This window comes from Somniosus microcephalus, chromosome 34 (genome assembly GCF_052327205.1).
Source record: "Somniosus microcephalus isolate GS21.2 chromosome 34, FLI_Smic_1.0, whole genome shotgun sequence".
Classification (NCBI taxonomy): domain Eukaryota; kingdom Metazoa; phylum Chordata; class Chondrichthyes; order Squaliformes; family Somniosidae; genus Somniosus; species Somniosus microcephalus.
In genome coordinates, this window is record NC_141020.1 from 6,693,116 (window position 1) to 6,715,195 (window position 22,080).

The 22,080-nt window shown below is 49.2% G+C and overlaps 1 protein-coding gene across 7 annotated transcripts in view; it reads right to left on the bottom strand.

The window, feature by feature from the left end:
* The window catches only part of LOC147096692 (homeobox protein otx5), a 213,841-nt gene that overhangs the window by 169,074 nt on the left and 22,687 nt on the right, over window positions 1-22,080 (bottom strand). For 6 of the 7 annotated variants that reach the window (XM_085973291.1, XM_085973285.1, XM_085973286.1 and 3 more), the window contains 2 exons: window positions 20,897-21,048; window positions 6,912-12,784 (listed from right to left, as the gene is read on the bottom strand). In XM_085973291.1, the coding sequence (XP_085829417.1) occupies window positions 12,161-12,784; window positions 20,897-21,048 (776 nt within the window). In that variant the 3' untranslated portion in view covers window positions 6,912-12,160. Of the gene's footprint in view, window positions 1-6,911; window positions 12,785-20,896; window positions 21,049-22,080 lie in introns of those variants that run through there. The other variant, XR_015074534.1, reaches the window with a different exon arrangement.

Here is a 22,080-nt window from a genome sequence, read left to right on the forward strand (position 1 = left end):
CCACTCCAGGGATTTGAGCACAAAAATCTAGGCTGACGCTCCCAGTGCGGTGCTGAGGGAGTGCCGCACTGTCGGAGGTGCCGTCTTTCGGATGAGACGTTAAACCGAAGCCCCGTTTGCTCTCTCAGGTGGGTGTAGAAGATCCCACGGCCACTATTTCGAAGAAGAGCAGGGGGAGTTCTCCCTGGGGCCAATATTTATCCCTCAACCAACATCACTAAAAAAACAGATGATCTGGTCATTATCACATTGCTGTTTGTGGGAGCTTGCTGTGCACAATTTTGACTGCCGCGTTTCCTACATTACAACAGTGACTACACTTCAGAAAGTGCTTCATTGGCTGTAAAGCGCTTTGGGGAGTCCTGAGGTTGTGAAAGGCGCTATAGAAATGCAAGTCTTTCTTTTTATCGCCATGTGCGTTCTCGGCAGGCAGGGCGGGTGCGGAAAACACTGGCTGGCCCGAGTTTCGGGCGGGGCTGGTTGAAAAACCGCCAGTCCACCTGCAGCCCGGAGCGGGCGAGAAGAGGGCACAGTGGCTCTTGCTGGCAGAGGTCGATGGCGTGGCTGTGTGTAAGTGGTCGGGAGGGGGTGGGGGGGGGTTTCTCCTGGGAAGGACGGAGGCTGCAACTTTCTCCGCACGGTGAAAGTTTTACACGTACCTTTGAAGGGATATTCGTCCGCCCCACCAGAATTGCCGAGAGTCGCTTACCCCGCGGTTTAAAAGCATCCGCCATCCTATTAACGTCATGGGATCCTCGATTAGCGTTGATGCACATGAGGGGTCCCGTCTGATTCCAGGGGGGTCACCTCAACCACCGCCAAAACCCAGCGGCTTTAAAATCAGGGATCGGCCAGGACAGCGCGGGGAGAGAGCAGGAATATGGCATTGAGATAGAGGATCAGCCATGATCATATTGAATGGCGGAGCAGGCTCGAAGGGCCGAATGGCCAACTCCTGCTCCTATTTTTCTATGTTTCTAAATGGAGCGGCTCCACTCCCGCCGGGCAGGGAGGGTCAGAAACCCCTCCCGGCATGTCGGCATTGAATGGTCCGACCCCCCTTCCTCACCCAACATCTGCACGGCTCCCTTTAAGGGAAGTCCCGGGGCTTTTGCTCAGATACAGCGGAGCGGAATTGAAGAGAGAAAGAATTCCAATTTAATTAAATTAGATCCTCGGGCTAACATTCTCTCAGCCTGCCCTGAAGGACCCTGACTCTGGCCTTGCTACAAGTCCGTAGACCCTGGCAGCTTCCTGCCCAAGTCGCCAGTGTTCACGTGGCGATCATAGACCGTGATAACCAGCGCCTGGTATTCACTTCGATTGAATATCAGGCGCCGCGTATAACGGGCAGCCGGTCCGATACCGCCTGCTTTGCGCCACCCCCCGAGGCGAAATTCTCGGCCTGGGTGTCGGCTGGCTATTTGACTGTGGAGGGCATCACACCAAGTCCCAATCCTGTCTTCACCTGACATTGGCACACACTTTCCACTAGTGGCCGCTGGATAGTAACCGGGAATGGGAATTCCGGCTGGCTGCCTCTCCTTCCCTCTCGCCCCCCCACCCCCTTAGCACAGTGGTACTGAGGCTAACTGCAACACCCCAGCCCTCGGCTGAGATCGGCCGACTCAGCACAGACCTCCAGCTCCCGCCCGATCTCCTTACTTGACACTTGTTATAAAACTGCCGGAGAGGCAACTACTCCACAGACCAGCCCCCATCATCGAGCCAACCATCCCTAAGGAGCAAGCGGGCTTCTGGAGCGGCCGTAACATCCGCGACCAATTGGTAGCTTTAACAACGCACATCGAAGCAGGCTCCCAGTGCCAGCTCAAGACCACCGTCGCACTCGTGGACCTGTCAGTGGCGTGTGACACAGTATGGAAGCACGGCCTGCTTTTCCAGCTCTCCACTATTTCACCCGGCAGAACAACGGTCCATCTTCTCAACTCCATGCTTAGCAACCGACGCTCCCGCGTGTACGCTGGCACCCAGAAGAGCATGACGTAAGAAAACTACAAGGCACTTGGTCTAAGCGTTAAACAAAGCTTTAATCAACTGTTTTACAACATGGAGGTCTAGTTGTGTCCTTCACTAGTTCCTGTTAAGAGTGTCCTGCGCAAGCTGGGCCCGTGCCTGAGTATTTATACTCTCCCTGGACAGCTCCACCCGCAGGCCACTCAGTATTATTTCATAAGTCTTTCTTTCATGAATGACTGATTCATGTCAGAGCAGATATTGGACATTGAACAACGGACTCCCATAGGGTTCTGTCCTGGCACCCATGTTATTCAATGTTTACACCAGTGACCTGCCTGAAACAGAGTCCCGCAAGTTCGTATACACTGATGACATTGCCTTGGGCCCGTAAAACATGAATCTGTCCATCACCGAGGAGACCCTGATTTATAGAGGATGGTGGCCTACATCCGCCAATGGTGACTTTGGCCAAACCCGCAAAAGACGGTCACCTCGACATTCCACCTCAACACCCGTCAAGCAAACCAAGCTTTGAAAGTCTCCTTCTGCGGCGCAGAGGTAAACCATGCTACTAAACCCTCCTATTTAGGAGTCACGCTCGATCGCATCCTGTCATACAGACAACATCTCCAGAACCTTGGGAAGAAACTAAAGAGTAGGGTCAACTTGATCCAAAAACTGGCCGGATCCACATGGGGAACAGACGCTCAAACCCTCCGTACGGCAGCACTCGCCCTGGTGTACGCTACAGCGGAGTGCTGCTCTCCAGCATGGCTATCAAGTCCGCATGTCAAATCCGTTGATGTCCAGCTGAATTCTACTATGAGAATTATCACTGGTACGCTTTTATTGACACCAACACCTTGGCTGCCCATGCTGGCAAACATCGCACCACCACACCTACGCCATGAATATGCCGTCTCCAGAGAATACAACCGCTATACCAGCAAAGACACGATCCAGGCCAACTTGAACAACCTACCACCAACCCGTCTCAAATCTAGAAGGCCATTTTGGACCGTCGCCGAAGCCCTTCAGCGATCTCCCCTCAGCCTTGATGACCGATGGTGAAATGCTTGGAAGAACTGCGACATACGGAATGGATTCCTTATAGAGGACCCACAGTACAACCTGAAGGATCAAACCTTCCTCGCCAACAGTGGACAACCATCAACCACCTCAGAACCGGTCATGGTAGATGCTGCCACCTTCTCCATAGATGGAAGATTAAAGCATCCCCATCATGTGACTGTGGAGCTCCTGATCAGACCCTGGAGCACATCATTGAGCACTGCCCTCAGAGGAAATTCACAGGCAGCCTACAAGATATCCACACTGCAATCACATCTTTCCTGTAATGTGGTGACCAGAACTGCACGCAGTACTCTAGCTGTGATCTAACTAGTGTTTTATACAGTTTAAGCATAACCTCCCTGCTCTTGTATTCTATGCCACGGCTAATAAAGGCAAGCATTCCGTATGCCTTCTTAACCACCTTATCTACCTGGCCTGCTACCTTCAGGGATCTGTGGACATGCACTCCAAAGTCCCTCTGTTCCTCTACACTGTTCAGTGTCCTACCATGTAATGTGATACCTGGGAATCCCTGGCCCAAGACCGCACAAAGTGGAGGAGAAGCATCTGGGAAGGCGCCGAACACCTCGAGTCTCTTCGCCGGGAGCAAGCGGAAGCCAAACGCAGGCAGCGCAAGGAGCGCACGTCAACCCAAGCACCCCACCCACCCGCCCCCTTCAACCACCGTCTGCCCCACCCTGTGACAGAGACTGTCGGTCCCGCACTGGACTCATCAGTCACCTGCGAACTCATTTTTAATGTGGAAGCAAGTCATCCTCGGTTCCGAGGGACTGCCGAAGAAGGAAGAAGAAGATTCCCTTGTCTTGTTAGCCCACCCCAAATGCATTACCTCGCACTTCTCCGGATTGAATTCCATTTGGCACTGTTCTGCCCACCCGGCCATTCCGCGTGGTGTGGTGGGGCCCACTGGAAGAGGCGACGCGCCCTTTAATTAATTGGTGCGTTTGCTGTGGCATTGATAGGAGGGCAAGGCAACCGCTTGCCAGTTTAAAAGAGCGACGTGTTGCTGCCGGCTCCCCTGTGGGAGCGTGGCAACGTGCCGAGCGGATCGGCAACGTCCCAGGTTTAGCAGAAGCGGTGGAGGCCTGTTCGGGTGGGCGTTGCGGGTCTCACGGCTCGATGCGAAGAGTAGGAGGGAGGGGGGAGAGGCGAGGCGGGGGGGGAGGTGTTATAAATCTCATCATCATAAAGAAACTACTCATGAAATAACACTGGACGGCCAGCTGGTGGCGCCGTCCAAAAAGTATAAATCCTCGGGCGTGGGCCCAGCTTGCCCAGAGTCATTTTGGAAGACAGGAACTAGTGAAGTACAACTAGACCTCCATGTTTTGAAACAAGTTGATTGAAGCCTTGCTTTATACTCGAACCAAGTGCGTAGTGAGTTTTATTACATCAGGGGGCAGGGCGCTCCCAATGTCCCGGCCTAGCATTACCCCCTCACCTAGCGCCACCGAAAAGGGATCGACCGGTTCTTTATCACGTCACTCTTTGGAAAGAAAAGACTCGCATTTCTATAGCGCCTTTCACCACCTCAGGACGTCCCAAAGCGCTTTACAGCCAATGAAGTGCTTTTTTTGATGTGTGGTCACTGTCGTATTGTGGGAAACGCGGCAGCTAACCTTTGCGCACAGCAAGATCCCACAAGCAGCAATGCGGTAAATGACCGGATAATCTGGCCGCGATTTTGCTCGCCTCGGCGGGCCCAGTGCGGCCGGTCGCGGGCCCGCTGTTGGCTCCATCCCGCTGCCCAAAACGAGCTTACCTCAATGGGGCCTATTAAGCCCCGCCCAGCGCGTTTCCCGGCCCACTGAGATGCAGCGGGTCTGGTGACCTCATTCATGACGCGTCTTGAGCCGGTTTCCTTAAAGGGACCCTGGCCAAATTAATTTTGAGGTTTGTGCTGTCAGTGTTCTACAGCATTGAGGTGCTGCCCAGACAAGCACTGCACAGAGGTGCAGGGCTGCACCCAGGCTCTCCCATGACTCCCTCCATATGCTTATCAGGGAGTCACAGCACGCAGGGAAGTCCTCTTCGCTTCCCATGGGTGGTAGAGACCTCCCCAGGAGACCAACGCAGCCTGGTTGCACATTGCAGAGGAGGGCACAAGCAGGGATGTGGTCAGGAGGACCAGGCTGCAGTGGCACAAACCTTTCAATGATCTCAGTAGATCAGGAAACGTTACTGCAAAGCCACGCTCACCTTCAACCTGCTGTGCCACTCATCACATCCCCATCACTCTGCCTTCCCTACCCTACTCCTGCACATCCTCACTCACACCAACTTACCTTACACCTCCACCCATCCCCCTCTATCTACATTATCACATCCCCATCTCACTAGCCACCCCTCACACTCACCCTCATCCTAGTGCAGTCATACCAACTAACAACACACAAGGTTAGCCACTTGGGTGTTTTATCCAATATTCAAGTCAAGTTTCTGTTAATGTGCTGTCTGGAAACCTTTATTTTCAACACTTTCCGTTCTTGAACAGATTTGTGTGCACCTTTGGAAATGGCTTAGTGAGTTGCAGTGAATGGTGAGACATAACGGTACCCCCCACAATGGTGGAGAGTGCGAAAGGAATGGCTTGGGCATTGTAGGGATGCTTTATAGTGTTGGTGTGGGATGGTGCCAACCTGGCGCATCATGTGGCAGCCAAGGTGTACAGCGTCAAGTGAAGTAAATCTGGCCATGGTGAGGCCATCCCTGGCCTCCTGGGCAGCAATGTGGTCGGGTGCTGATGCCCTGTGTCCTGTGCAGCATCAGGTGATTGCGGAGAAGGTTGGTGTTGTTGTTGGTGCTGCTGGTGTTGGGGCTGATGGTGTTGGGACTGATGGTGGTGGGATTCTGAGGACCAAGGTGAAACAGTATCAACAGTACCCATGCAGATGGAATAGTTGGCAGGTGAGGTTGAGATGACAGAAGTGACCTGTCAGTGGCGAGAGAGGTTGTTCCAATGAGGTGCCTTTGGAGTTTGTTCCAAACACTTGCAAGCCCGCATGAAGCTCAATCTGTCTTCAAAATGCAGTAAGCAACAGCTTCTGTGCTTGGAAAGTGAACAGCTGAGAGGTGGGAGCTTTTATAATACATTTCAAGCTGTCAACTAATCAGCTGATTCAATGGATATACAGCTCCCGCCTCAGATTAACAGACGTAGTCCACGAACAGTGTGGACCCTGTAGGTGCGCAGTTAAAGTGAAAAGGTAAGGTTAAAACCATTATTAAGGGTCTGTCAACAAGCCAATAATTGCTTTAATTGGGTCGCCCGCCTCTGCAGGTCGGGTCCGATCCGAGATCACGGACCCGCCGTTGGGAAAGGCGCGCTGCGGCGAGATGACAGCGGGTTCCCGACCCGCTGTCAAAAAAACATCAAATTTCCCACTCAACCCGCCACCGATACCCCGGAAAATTCCGGCCTCCGGTTCAGTGATGTTGGTTGAGGATAAATATTGGCCAGGACACCGGGGGAAGAACTCCCCCTACTCTTCTTCGAAATAGTGGCCGTGGGATCTTTTACGTCCACCCGAGAGAGAGAGCAGACGGGGCCTCGGTTTACCGTCTCAAAGACAGCACAACACTCTCCTCAGTAGTGCACTGGGAGTGTCAGACCTGGGTTTTTGCACTCAAGTCGCTGGAGTGGGAATTGAACCCATCGCACCTTCTAACTCAAGGAGGGCAAGAGCACTACCCACCAAGCCATGGCAGACACCTCGCTTCCTCGCAGCCGAGAGTCTGGAATCCATGGAATCATACTCCAGCAGGAGTCAGTGCCTCCAGGAAAGGAGGGAAGGAAGATTGTGGGCGGGGGGTGGGGTGGGGGGAAAGAGCCACCTCACTGAAAGAAACACTCAATATTGACTCAGCAGATTTGCATTATCTTCGCTTTATTTTCCTTGCACTTTCTTCCAACCATTTCTTTAATCATAATTAATTAAGAATTAAGGAAGTCATCACATCAATTCAGAGAACTGTACAGCAGTGCGTTACCACGACTAAACCAATAAATACATTTTCAAAAATATTTGTGCAATGCTTATTTTATCCTCAATTACCATGTATTACTAAACCAAAACATCTTACTTCTAAAAAGGGATTAATTATTTCTTCTGCCTTAAAAGTAAACTAGAAACAAATCATTAAACCAACAAAGATGATTTATGTTATTCCCCAGCGTACAGGTGCTTTTATAAACAGGATGAGATTTTCTATGTATTTTGTTTAAATTATTGCTGTTCTATTTATTAATATTTATTATTTAATTTTTTTACAAATGTATAGGACACCTCTTCAGGTGAAAGCGAGATTGTCATTGGTTTGCAGAGGGTGGGGGCGGAGGGGAGTGGGGCGTTGCCGGGGGCGGAGGGGAGTGGGGCGTTGCCGGGGGCGTTGCCGGGGGTGGGTACAGGCAAAATAAAAAGCTGTGCCCAGGACAAGTGGTGTGGCAAGACACGGCGTAAGTCCGCCAGCCCTTGAAATTCCGCTGCCTGTCTTTGTCTCAGAAACATCCCCCCCCAGCGGCTGCCGATAAACACTGGCCGCTAAAGCGGGGACAAATCGCGCTCTAACCGGGCGCGAGGTGGCATTCGCTGCCAAGTCTGTCATCCAACACCGCCCCCCCCCCCCCCCAACGCTTACGCGTTCGAAAAGCCTGCTGCATTTCGGGGGCGAGCCGGGGAAGGGGTGCTCACTCATGTGCTTCCCCACCCCCTAATATTAAAAAAAAAAGAAATTTGTTCCTCCGTATATCAGAAAGGGGGGAAATGAAGCCAAGAGAGTGACACACAGATACGGAATTGAAAATACACCACCGCAAAAATTGTATTCACAGAATTTGCCATCGTTCCTTTCTGCAAAGACTTTTGTGAGGATTATTTTTTAATAACACAGGAATCAACGTTAACGAAACAGGCCCCCCCTTCTTCTGAAATGGCCCTTACAAAATCTGTAAAACCGTCCCTCACTTTCCCTTACCCTATGTACAAAATACTTTCATGTAAAATTTATTTAAGTACTCTCGCACCGACCAAACAAGGAGAGCGATAATGGAGAACAAGCAGACAGTTGGGTCCTGGCAATATGTTGCACGCAAGTCCCGTTCATCCATCACCCCCTCTGCTCGCTGACCTACAATGGCTCCCGGTCCGGCAATGCCTCGATTTAAAAATCCTCAACCTCGTGTTCAAATCCCTCCATGGCCTCGCCCTCCTCCTTATCTCTGTAACCTCCTCCAGCCCCTACAACCCTCCCAGATCTCTGCGCTCCTCCAATTCTGGCCTCTTGCGCATCTCCGCCCCCCCCCCCCCCCGCCTCCATCGCTCCACCATTGGCGGCCGTGCCTTCAACCGCTGAGGCCCTGAGCTCTGGAATTCCCTCCCTAAACCTCTCCACCTCTCTGGCATTTGCATGATATTCCTCTTTGCGCTAGTTTAAGGTGCTTTAAAAAAAAAAACGGATTCACGACTTCGTGAAACCCATGCGTAAGAAATTTTAGACAAATGCATTAAGCGCTGACCAACCTTGGAAATAAGGAGAGGAAAGAACTTTTCTCCATTCAAGGTTTCTGGCCAGCCTTCACTGGGCTGGGGGACATTTCACATAAAGTCACCTGTCCAAAACCATGTTGAAATTGAGAGAAGTCCACAGGCAATTTGAACTGAAACCTATCATTGCACAGTCATCCCATTTCCTGAAGGTGGCGACTCCTCCTGGGGTACAGCTCCACAGGCACCGACCTCACCCATGGGGCCTGACATGAATCTTGTCATTCATGTGGAAATGACTTATGAAATAATACTGGGCGGCCTGCTGGTGGCGCTGTCCAGGGAGAGTATAAATACTCGGGCATGGGCCCAGCTTGCTCAGGACATTCTTAACAGGAACTAGTGAAGGACACAACTAGATCTCCATGTTGAAAAACAGTTGATTAAAGCTTTAATACTCAGACCAAGTGCCTCGTAGTTTTCTTACATCAGGGCCGTCAAGGGGTGCCGTCTCCTCCTGGGGTACGGTTTCACGCCCGCTGACAATCCCTCGCCCGAAGGGGCCATTCTTCAATTCGCCTCAATGGCGAGCTGGTCAGCGGTGGCCAGTCACGGCCCCAGAGCGAGTGTGGGTGGGGGGCAGGGGAGGGGGGGGTGGAAAAAGACATCTCGTTTGAGTGGGACAACTGGCTTTGGCGGGGGCTGCTTTCACCATGGAGACCAGGGGAGGTTCTGGATTCGGTTTCACAGCAGAGCCTGGTTTGGTTTGCAATTTGGTCAGGAAAGATTGGGGGCTCCTCTCTCTAGAAAAGAGAAGACTGGGGGGGGGGGCGCAGATAGAGGTCTTCAAGGTTACGATAGGATAGACGTAGAGAAGATGCGGGCGAGATCAAAACTAGGGGTTATAAATATAAGATAGTCACTAGTAAATCCAACAGGTAATTCAGGAGATGTCCTTACCCATCAGTGGCGCTTGTGTTTGCTTATTCAACACCAAAACCCTCATCATAAATATTCAGTGTTGACCAACAAGGGCTGAGATGCAATTCCAGGGATCAAACTGATTTACAAAAAATACATCACTAGGCTTGCCTAGGTCATAGAAAAATAGGAGCAGGAGTCGGCCATTTGGCCCTTCGAGCCTGTTCCACCATTCAATATGATCATGGTTGATCCTCTATCTCAATACCATATTCCCGCTCTCTCCACATACCCCTTGACGCCTTTTGATGCCTTTCATTTCAACAGATTGAGATACTGAATTAACTATAATAGTTGAGGTTCCATGGTTCAATAATTACCTAGAGGAAGATTCCAGGGTCTGGTTCGGTTACAAACGTTTTTTTCGGCCCCCAAAGCAGTGTCCTACTCGAGGATTGCCCTTAAGGTGCCTTCACACTGCAGGAGCCGGTGTGGGCCCTCTCGGCACTGCACACCCCTCTACCGCCCCCCAACCCCACTATTCCCCATTAGGTGCCACGTCGAAGCAGAGCCGGTGAATCTTGTGGCAGCTTATAAAAAGGCCCACACAAATAAATCCCTGCCGGCGTGAATGATGTAAGCCAGGCTATAGACTTCGAACCGCAACCGACGGTGAGGGAACTGTGGTTTGTTTTTACGAGTATGGCAACACACTTGCACCAAAGTCATGGGACACACTGAGCTCCAGACAGCTTCTTCGGCAGCACCTCCCAAACCCGCGACCTCCACCGCCTAGAAGGACAAGGGGCAGCAGGCGCATGGGAACACCACCACCTCCAAGTTCGCCTCCAACTCACACACCATCCTGACTTGGAAATATATTGGTCGTTCCTTCATCGTCGCTGGGTCAAAAATCCTGGAACTCCCTCCCTAACAGCACTGTGGGAGCACCTTCACCGCACGGGACTGCAGCGGTTCAAGAAGGCGGCTCACCACCACCTTCTCGAGGGCAATTAGGGGACGGGCAATAAGTGCCGGCGACGCCCATAATGAATTTAGATTTTAAAAAGAGATGCCGTTGAATTCATGCAGAGCTCGCTGATTTCAATCATATCTTGATCGGCAGCTGCCCATCCAGACCCTTCTCCCGCAGAGAGTGTAGAACCCGTGGCTCTACTTTAGTCGGGTTCTTTTACTTGTTCTGCGGAGGCTGAGGTCGCCCTCCCACTCTCCCAAATTGGATAGTAAAGACAGGACGCAGCATCGAGTCCCGGCTCCGCGACACCCCACAGCCGTGAGCGCTAGCCCACTGACACGCACACAGAGGAAAAAAGTCTATCGAGGACCAGAGGTGAAGATGGGCTGGTCATAATGGTCCTCCCTTCCCCCCCAACCATGGGCTGTATTACCAGGGTCACCAATCTAAAGGACAATTCGGGGGCTATTGTGAAATACTAGACAGACTAGATGCAGGAAGGATGTTCCCGATGGTCGGGGAGTCCAGAACCAGGTGTCACAGTCTAAGGATAAGGGGTAAGCCATTTAGGACAGAGATGAGGAGGAATTTCTTCACCCAGAGAGTGGTGAACCTGTGGAATTCTCTACCACAGAAGGCAGTGGAGGCCAATTCATTAAATATATTCAAGAAGGAGTTGAATATATTTCTTAAGGCTAAAGGGATCAAGGGATATGGGGAGAAAGCAGGGACAGGGTACTGAATTTGGATGATCAGCCATGATCTCATTAAATGGCGGAGCAGGCTCGAGGGGCCGAATGGCCCACTCCTGCTCCTATCTTCTCTGTAAAAAATTAGAGAAACAGGTGACAATCTTCATGCAGAGTCACTCTCCTCCCAGAATGAAACAAACGGTCCCCTGAGTGTTTCTAGCGAGCCTCGAATCTCGGTCTCTCCACTCTCACAATCAACTCGAAAGCAAACAACCGTGTTCACGACCAGATCTGCGAGCATTGCTTTTAGGGCATTTTTTTTGTTGTTGTTGAAATCTCAAAAAGTTTGAAGCATAAAAACACATCCAAGAGAGAGAGAGAGAGAGAGAGCGGGACATCCTAAGACATCCTGAAATCGTATCACTTCATTGGCGTAACCATAACAGATATTCCCCCCCCCCCAACCTAACAGTTCAGCTGAATGCCGGCGGTGTTTCTTGAAGTAGGGCGTTGGTGTTTAACAAGACGTTCTACACCGACTTGCTTTGTGTGTTAATGTGTGTTCTTTCTACTGCAAAAAAACCATCAAAAAAGCATGTTCTATTCACAATGGCCCTTGGCTTGTCAAAAGGATTCGCCAACGAGAGTTCCTCTAAAGTTGGGGCTTGGAGGGGCCGGGGGTGGGGGGGGGGCCTGGTTTCCAAGGAAACTGCTTCGCGTTATTTGTTGTTGTTGAAATTTTTGCAAAAGTTCTGGCAAACTGACTCCAGATATTAATTTTGTTGGCCATTTGAATTTCCAAATCAAGCCTTTATTTCACGTGGGAATCAATGTCATTTCTCCTCTTTCACCTCGAGTCCAGTATCGGATCTTGACCACTGGTGGACAACCATTGGTGGAACTCCTGCACATTGATGGGGTTTTTTCAGTCACCGTAGATACCTTGCCACGACTGGGTTTGGTCCAAACTCGAGTAGTCACAACCAAAATGTTTCACTGCTTAATCTATTGGTTTACAAAACTTGGAACTTCCAGGAGGTCTGGTCTTTGTAATCCAAGCAGTCAGTCGCGCTGAAATTCAACTTCCAAGAGGTGCTTTGGTCCTTGTAGTCCAGGCAGTCGACAGTGTTAAAGCCCAGGCCCGCCGAGCCGTAGCCCTGGGCCGACAGGGATGCCGGGGACTGGCTCAGGTGGCCTCCTATAGTTGAGGTGCCGAGGGGGCTGAGCGTGGCCCCGGGGGCGGAGAGCTGAGGGTGCATGGGGGACAGGTATGAGCCGCAGTCGAGGCCGGTGAAGTAGGAGGAGGACCCGGTGTAGCTTTGGTTGTATCCTTGAGCTTGGCTGTAGGTCATGGGGTAGGCCGCGGACCTCTGCATGCAGGAGGCCGTCGACGAGGACAGCGGATCCGGGATTGGGGAGATGGAGGCCGGGCTCCAGATGGACACGGTGGCGTTGGAGGTGGAGCTCGGGATCCCGGCCGCCCCCGGAGGGGTGGGGCTGTAGTGACCGTTGGCGTTGGTCTCGGAGCTCGTGTCCCGCGCTGGAGAGCTCTTCTTCTTGGCTGGTCGGGCCTTGGCTTGGCCGCTGTTCTGCTGCTGCTGTTGGCGACATTTGGCTCGCCGGTTCTTAAACCAAACCTTTTCACAACCAGAAAAAATAAGAGTCAGGAATTAATACAGTCAACACAGGAACAGGAGGAGGCCATTCAGCCAATTCACTCAATCAGATCACGGCTGATCTGTTTACCCACCTTGGTTGCGTATCCCTTAATACCCTGTTTTTAATTCATTCACAGGATGTAGGCCTCACTGGCAAGGCCAGCATTTATTGCCTATCCCTAATTGCCCTTGAGAAGGTGATGGTGATCCGCCCTCTTGAACCACAGAGGGCAGTTAAGAGTCAACCACATTGCTGTGGGTCTGGAGTCACATTGCGGCCAGACCGGGTAAGGACGGCAGATTTCCTTCCACTAAAGGATGTTAGTGTACTAGATGGGTTTTTATGACAATCCGGTAGTTTCATGGTCAATGATTACTGATACAGGGATCCCTCCCCAACCGCGGGTTTGCCCTACGCGGATTTCACGTATCCATGGTTTCCACTCTGCGACAATTTTTGTCAAGCGCGGCCATGAAATTCACGTATCCGCGGTTTTTCATTTAGGAATAAGGTAAAAGACTTGATTTTTATGCTATTTATATGCTTTTTACATGTGTTTATAGCGAATTTGCCACCCGCGGTTTTACTAACCGTGGGGGTTTTCAGGGACGTATGCCCCGCGGTTGGGGAGGGATTCCTGTATTAGCTTTTTATTCCAGATTTATTTAATTAAATGAAATTAAATTCCCCAGTTACCATGGTGTGATTTGAATTTATGTCTGCGGATTTTTAGTCCAGTAACATAACGTTATGTCTGCGGATTACTAGTCCAGTAACATAACGTTATGTCTGCGGATTACTAGTCCAGTAACATAACGTTATGTCTGCGGATTACTAGTCCAGTAACATAACGTTATGTCTGCGGATTACTAGTCCAGTAACATAACGTTATGTCTGCGGATTACTAGTCCAGTAACATAACGTTATGTCTGCGGATTACTAGTCCAGTAACATAATGTTATGTCTGCGGATTACTAGTCCAGTAACATAACGTTATGTCTGCGGATTACTAGTCCAGTAACATAACGTTATGTCTGCGGATTACTAGTCCAGTAACATAACGTTATGTCTGCGGATTACTAGTCCAGTAACATAACCTTATGTCTGCGGATTACTAGTCCAGTAACATAACCTTATGTCTGCGGATTACTAGTCCAGTAACATAACGTTATGTCTGTGGATTACTAGTCCAGTAACATAACCTTATGTCTGCGGATTACTAGTCCAGTAACATAATGTTATGTCTGTGGATTACTAGTCCAGTAACATAACCACTAAGCTACCATTCCCTATAATGCCCTTACCTAACAAAAATCTATCAATCTCAGTTTGACATTTTCAATTGAGCCCCCCACCCCCCCACACCCTCCCCAGCCTCAACAGCTTTTTGGGGGAGAGAGTTCCAGATTTCCACGACCCTTTGTGTGAAGAAGTGCTTCCTGACATCACCCCTGAACGGCCTGACTCTAACTTTAAGGTTCTGCCCCTTTGTTCTGTACTCCCCCCCCCCCACCCCCCACCAGAGGCTATCGAATCCCTTTATCAACACCTCAACTTTAACATAAATACTACAAGCACTGAGTCAATGTCAGACGATCACAGGATAATTAAAGATGAGGAAATCCATTTGACTCATCTTCGTTCATCCACCCTAAATTGCCTAAATTGCCCCACGCCAGATCCCAATTGGTTCCTAAATGATTCCAGGGTTTTTGCCTCTATCCCTCTACCTGAGAGACCATTCCATGCAGCCACGGCTCAGTAGGTCAGAGGGTTGTGGGTTCAAGTCCCACTCTAGGCCGGCACTCCCAGTGCGGTACTGAGGGAGCGCTGCACTGTCGGAGGTGCCGTCTTTCGGATGAGACGTTAAACCGAAGCCCCGTCTGCTCTCTCAGGTGGACGTAAAAGATCCCACGGCCACTATTTGGAAGAAGAGCAGGGGGAGTCCTCCCCGGTGTCCTGGGGCCAATATTTATTCCTCAATCACTAAAAAGAAAACACAGATTATCTGGTCATTTATCACATTGCTGTTTGTGGGAGCTTGCTGTGCGCAAATTGGCTGCTGCGTTTCCTACATTACAACAGTGACTACACTTCAAAAAGTACTTCATTGGCTGTAAAACGCTTTGGGGCGTCCTGAGGTCGTGAAAGGCGCTATAGAAATACAAGTTGTTTCTTACTTGCTGACTGGTACTTAACATAGAAACATAGAAGATAGGAGCAGGAGTAGGCCATTCGGCCCCTCGAGCCTGCTCTGCCATTCAATGTGATCATGGCTGATCATCCAAATTCAGTACCCTGTCCCCGCATTCTCCCCATATCCCTTGATCCCCTTAGCCTTAAGAAATATATCTAACTCCTTCTTGAATATAGTTTGTTGTTAAAATGGTGAGAGGAAGAGCAGAGTGTGTGAGTATTCATTGATCGTTGAGTGCTTCGCTTCCTTGGCTACTGAATGGTGGGAGATGGTTGTTCAGTTAATATACGATTTGGACGATTTGGACAGATTGGGTGATTGGGCAGAAACATGGCAAATGCACTATAATGTGGATAAATGTGAGGTTATCCACTTTGGTGGCAAAAACAGGAAGGCAGATTATTATTTGAATGGCAATAGATTGGGAGAAGGGGAAGTGCAAAGGGACCTGGGTGTCCTTGTGCACCAGTCGCTGAAGGTAAGCATGCAGGTGCAGCAGGCGGTTAAGAAGGCAAATGGTATGTTGGCCTTCGTAGCAAGAGGGTTCGAGTACAGGAACAAGGATGTCTTGCTACAGTTGTACAGGGCCTTGGTGAGACCGCACCTTGAGTACTGTGTGCAGTTTTGGTCGCCTTACCGGAGGAAGGACGTTCTTGCCATGGAAGGAGTGCAGCGAAGATTCACCAGGCTGATACCTGGGATGGCAGGAATGACGTATGAGGAGAGATTGTGTCGATTGGGCTTATACTCACTGGAGTTTAGAAGATTGAGAGGGGATCTCATCGAAACTTATAAAATTCTGTCAGGCCTGGACAGACTAGATGCAGGAAGGATGTTTATGATGGCCGGGGAGTCCAGAACCAGGGGTCATAGTCTAAGTATAAGGGGTAAGCCATTTAGGACAGAGATGAGGAGGAATTTCTTCACCCAGAGAGTGGTGAACCTGTGGAATTCTCTGCCACAGAGGGTGGTGGAGGCCAGTTCATTAAATATATTCAAAAAAGAGTTGGATATATTTCTTAGGCTAAAGGGATCAAGGGATATGGGGAAAAGGCAGGGACAGGGTACTGAGTTTGGATGATCAGCCATGATCTCATTGAATGGCGGAGCAGGCTCGAAGGGCCGAATGGCCTACTCCTGCTCCTATCTTCTATGTTTCTATGTTTCTATACACGTGTGAAGTACATTTACTGTATTGTGTGAGTCTGTGTAAGGCGATTTCTGCTAAAATTAGTGCCTGTGAAAAACAGTGTCGCCGTAGCTTCACCTGTGGCTAGTCAGAGATTTCTATTGGCTAACACTTCATTAGACTATTGTTGATTCGGCCTTATAGAAACATAGACGATAGGAGCAGGAGTAGGCCATTCGGCCCCTCGAGCCTGCTCCGCCATTCAATGCGATCATGGCTGATCATCCAAATTCAGTACCCTGTCCCTGCTTTCTCCCCATATCCTTGATCCCCTTAGCCTTAAGAAATATATCTAACTCCTTCTTGAATATATTTAATAAGTTGGCCTCAACTGCCTTCTGTGGTAGAGAATTCCACAGGTTCACCACTCTCTGGGTGAAGAAATTCTCCTCATCTCTGTCCTAAATGGCTTACCCCTTATCCTTAGACTGAGACCCCTGGTTCTGGACTCCCCCTGCCATCGGGAACATCCTTCCATCGGAAGCCCCATTATCAAATCAGCTTAAGAAATGATAATATCGCCACACGTCATTCATGTTTGAGTTTAAAACAACCCCCCGTGGCAATTTGCAAAACAGTAGTTGCATAAGTGTTATTCCCTTACATTAATATTGTAAACCTGTTGGCTGAATGGGGCCCTGTCAGGACAGGCTGTCACTTGAGAATTCATAACTACTCAGCGTGCAATTGATTATCCGGTTCAACCGCAAAAACCTGACAGAATAATCTACTGAAAGAACTCAGTTCGAGGTATTAATATATTGTAATGTGTCAGCTTGGCTCAGGAGGGATCACTCTGGCTTCTTTGGGCCTGAAAAAAGTTGAGTCGCTGGAGTTCAAACCCCGTCTCCTGCATCTGTGTGCTGGGCCGAGGGGCGTGCTGCTTTATCAGAGATGCTGTCATAGAAACATAGAAGATAGGAGCAGGAGCAGGCCATTCGGCCCCTCGAGCCTGCTCCGCCATTCAATGAGATCATGGCTGATCATCCAAATTCAGTACCCTGTCCCTGCTTTCTCCCCATAGCCTTGATCCCTTTAGCCTTAAGAAATATATCCAACTCCTTCTTGAATATATTTAATGAATTGGCCTCAACGGCCTTCTGTGGTAGAGAATTCCACAGGTTCACCACTCTCTGGGTGAAGAATTCTCCTCATCTCAGTCCTAAATGGCTTACCCCTTATCCTTAGACTGTGACCCCTGGTTCTGGACTCCCCGGCCATCGGGAACATCCTTCCTGCAATCAAGTCTGTCCAGTCCTGTCAGAATTTTATAAGTTTCAATGAGATCCCCTCTCATTCTCTAAACTCCAGCAAGTATAAGCCCAATCGACCCAATCTCTCCTTATACGTCATTCCTGCCATCCCAGGTATCAGTCTGGTGAATCTTCGCTGCACTCCCTCCATGGCAAGAACATCCTTCCTGTCCTATCAGCCGTGGCTCAGTGGGCCGCGCTCTCTCGCGCCTCTGAGTCAGAAGGTTGTGGGTTCAAGTCCCCACTCCAGGGACTTAATGGGCCCAGAAATTTGGGCCGGGGGGCTTCCCGCGGGTGCAAGCCTCCGACCTGCTCTTACCTAGCGCGCCGGCCGTTGTGCTGTGGGCCCGCGTGGATTCCGATCCTGGTCTCCTCCAACTGCCGGCGCGCAGTGCTTGCGTATCCCAGGGGCGCAGTTAGTTCGAAGCGTCCCTGGGATCACGTGGGCCATGGGGAGCCAATGGTAGCAGGGAATCTCTATTCATAGATTTGACAGGAAGAGCTGTCAAATCTATGAATAGAATTCAGCCCCAAAACATCACTAAAGCTTCAAATGAATTAAAGCAAAAAAATCACATTTTTAAAATAACTATAAATTACATAAAATAACTATTTTAAACAATAATTTAAATTTTTGAAAAAATTAATTACAGTTTCTAACGGGGCTAAAAATAAACTTACCTTTCTTTAAAGTATTAAAAAATAATAAACCTGTGGAAAAAATGCTTTAATTTTACTTAATTCACCACTTACCTTGTTAAAAGCAGGCCTTGCGACTGCTTTTTACAAGCATAGCTCCTGGAGACTTACCCTCCCGGGAAAACCTGGGAAAAAAACGGGTGTTCCAGGCGCACGCGCTGCCTCTCCGGCGCACGCGTTCGACCTGTGAACCCCTTCCTTTAAGGGAACGGAAGTTCCGGTTTCCCGCGCATGCGCAGTGCATGCACGAATCCGGCACTTTCGTTGGGCCTATGGGTGAGTACCCAGCGCGTACTCACCCGTGGGGACCCGAAGTTCTGGGCCATAAATCTAGGCCGACACTCCCAGTGCAGTGCTGAGGGAGTGCCGCACTGTCGGAGGTGCCGTCTTTCGGATGAGACGTTAAACCGAGGCCCCGTATCTGTTCAGCTGGACTTTTAAAGACATGATTTGAAGAGGAGCAAGAGAGTTTCTCCCAAGTGCTCCAGTCTTCACTCCACCAACACCACGTTAAGCTGCTGATTGCTCTTTGTGGGATCCTGCTGTGCACAAAATGGCAGCCGCGCTCACCCTGCATGACAAGAGTGGCTGCACTCTGAAAGCAAGTAATTGTACGTGAAGCGTTTAGAGACCTTTTCTAGATAGAAATGGATTTGGGGAAATATAAATTTCAATGGACGACAGAAATCCTGAAATTAAGTACACAAGGGTCCAAAATGAGAACATTTAAGAAGGAAATTGCATTTCTATAGCGCCTTTCACGGCCTCAGGACATCTCAAAACGCTTCACAGCCAATGAAGCACTTTTTGAAGTGTCGTCACTGTTGTAATGTGGGAAACACAGCAGCCAATTTGCGCACAGCAAGCTCCCACAAACAGCAATGTGATAATGACCGGATCATCTGGTTTTTTTTTTTAAGTGATTGTCGGTTGGGGGCAGGGGGGGGGAATAAGAGTTATTTTTAATGATATGCGGCGCTTTAATTTGAGTTTTTTTAAACAATGTTCATGAATCCGACGCTAAGGCTGTTTTATAAAAAAGGGACAGGATTCTTGTATTGTGCAGTGCACCGTGTATTATTCTGCTGCTAAGGTGGTCTGGTGTCCTTACTTCAGACCTGGAGGCCTCAATCGCTGTTGAGTAAACACAGCCTCGAGTCAATCAGAGTTTAATTGGTTCGGTGAAGGAGGGATGTGAAGATTGGAAATTGCAAGTTTCAGGTTGCAGATCAGAATTATCCAGCATTAAATAACGGTCTCTTACGCAGTTCCAACGAAGCTATATATCGCGTCTTTCAGGACCACCGGGCATCTCAAAGCGCTTTAAAGTCAAAGAAGTACTTTTGAAGTGGAGTCACTTTTGCGGCAGCCAATTTGCGCACAGCAAGCTCCCACAAACAGCAATGTTGATAATGAACAGATCATCTGTTTTTAGTGATGTTGATTGAGGGATAAATATTGGCCCCAGGACACCGGGGAGAACTCCCCCCTGCTTTTCTTTGAAATAGTGGCCGTGGGATCTTTTACATCCACCCGAGAGGGCAGACGGGGCTTCAGTTTAACGTCTCATCTAAAAGACGGCACCTCCGACAATGTGGCACTCCCTCAGCGCTGCACTGGGAGTATCAGCCTAGCTTTATGTGCATAAGTCCCTGGAGTGGGACTTGAACCCACAATCTTCTGACTCACAGGTGAGTGTGCTACCCACTGAGCCCTCAAGGGACAGCACTTCATCTTTCGATTGGGCACTTTACAGCCTTCCGGACTCAAAATCGAGTTCAACAATTTCAGACCATAACCTCTGCCCCTATTTTTTCACATGGCAGCTGTTGATGATTCTGCCGTCCCCATTTACACCTCCTCTAGTCTCATCTTTTGTCCCTTTACTTGTCCCATCACCGTCTCCTTTTTGTCATTTAATCTCTCCAGCCTATCACAGGCCGTCCTTTTTGTTCTCTCCTCCCCTCCCCGCTTTCCCTGCCCCTGCACTTGCTTAAAAACCTGTTCCATCTCCGATAAAAACAGGAAAATGCTGGAAATACTCAGCCACAGTCAGGCAGGAGCTGTGGAGAGAGAAACAGAGTTAACGCTTCAGGTCGATGACCTTTCGTCAGGACTGGAAAAAGCTAGAGATGTTAACTTGACCTGAAACGTTAACTCTGTTTCTCTCTCCACAGCTCCTGCCTGACCAGCTGAGTATTTCCAGCATTTTCTGTTTTTATTTCAGATTTCCAGCATCTGCAGTATTTTGATTTTGTATTAAATAACTGGTGTTTTTTGGTTCCATTTTTTTTTTTTAAAGATCTTTCTTTAAAAAAAAGATTGCATCAATAACAGACTAAGAAATCTGCAACGCGATGGAAAGACGCACACTAAATTGTTGAGATACATATTTCTAGATTACTCGCTCCAGCCTAGCTTAAAAATTAATTCCCATTATGGCTGTTGACTCTAAAGTAGGGTTGCCAACTCTGGTCGGACATATTCCTGGAGGCTTCATCACATGACCTCTCGCCTCTAACCGCCACACCCGGTCGAACAGCCTTTCTGTAACCACCCCTCCCTCAACTCTGGTATTTTTATAACTAAAACTGATCAAAGAAAATGAAAAATACACACAATTTATTTTTTTAAACTACTGGATGTTGCTCTGAGCTGTGCCCTAGAGATTAATCACCAATTTCTGGAGACTCCAGGGCAAGCCCCTGCTCTTAAAGCATTGATTTTTTTTTGTCTTGATTTTAGTTCTTACCTGAACTCTGGATTCCGGTAGATTGATTTTCAGAGCCACCTCTTCCCGCATGAAGATGTCCGGGTAGCGGGTCTTGGCAAAGAGAGATTCCAGGATATCTAGCTGAGCCCGGGTGAATGTGGTTCTCTCTCGCCGCTGCTTCCGTGGCGTAGCTGAGGGGGGGAAAAAAATCAGTGCACACAATTAAAACATTTTTATAAAAGTTTTTAAATTACACAGTGACATGAATCAGTCATTCATGAAAGAAAGACTTATGAAATAATACTGAGCGGCCTGCAGGTGGCGCTGTCCAGGGAGAGTATAAATACTCGGGCACGGGCCCAGCTTGCGCAGGACATTCTTAACAGGAACTAGTGAAGGACACAACTAGACCTCCATGTTGTAAAACAGTTGATTAAAGCTTTGTTTAACGCTTAGACCAAGTGCCTAGTAGTTTTCTTATGTCACACAGTCAGCTGTGGCTCAGTGGGCAGCACCCTCTCTTGTCTCCGAGTCAGAAGATCGTGGGTTCAAGTCTCACTCCAGGGACTTGAGCACAAAAATCTAGGCTGACACTCCCAGTGCAGTGCTGAGGGAGTGCAGCACTGTCGGAGGTGCCTTCTTTCAGTTGAAACGTTAAACTGAGGCCCTGTCTGCTCTCTCAGGTGGATGTAAAAGATCCCATGGCCACTATTTCGAAGAGAAGCAGAGGGAGGTGTCCTGGGGCCAATATTTATCCCTCAATCAACATCATTAAAAACAGAGGACCTGGCCATTATCACATTGCTGCTTGTGGGAGCTTGCTGTGCAAAAATTGGCTGCTGCGTTTCCTACATTACAACAGTGACTACACTTCAAAAAAGTACTTCATTGGCTGTAAAGCGCTTTACACAAGATATGCGGCACAGAAATAGGCCATTCGGCCCAACCAGTCCATGCTGGCATTTATGCTCCACACCAGCCTCCTCCCGTCTTTCCTCATCTAACTCTATCAGCTTTGGGATGTCCGGTGGTCATGAAAGGCGCTATAGAAATGCAAGTTCTTTCTTTTTACACATTCTGGCTCCAAATTTAATGGCGCCCCAACCATTCTACAAACCTTTCCAGATATTTCCTTCTATTGCAACCAAACTCTGTCATTTGGTATCACTCCGTTTGCTTAACCGAGTAAACTCACCGAGCCGCGCACCCAGTGTGGGAGCTCG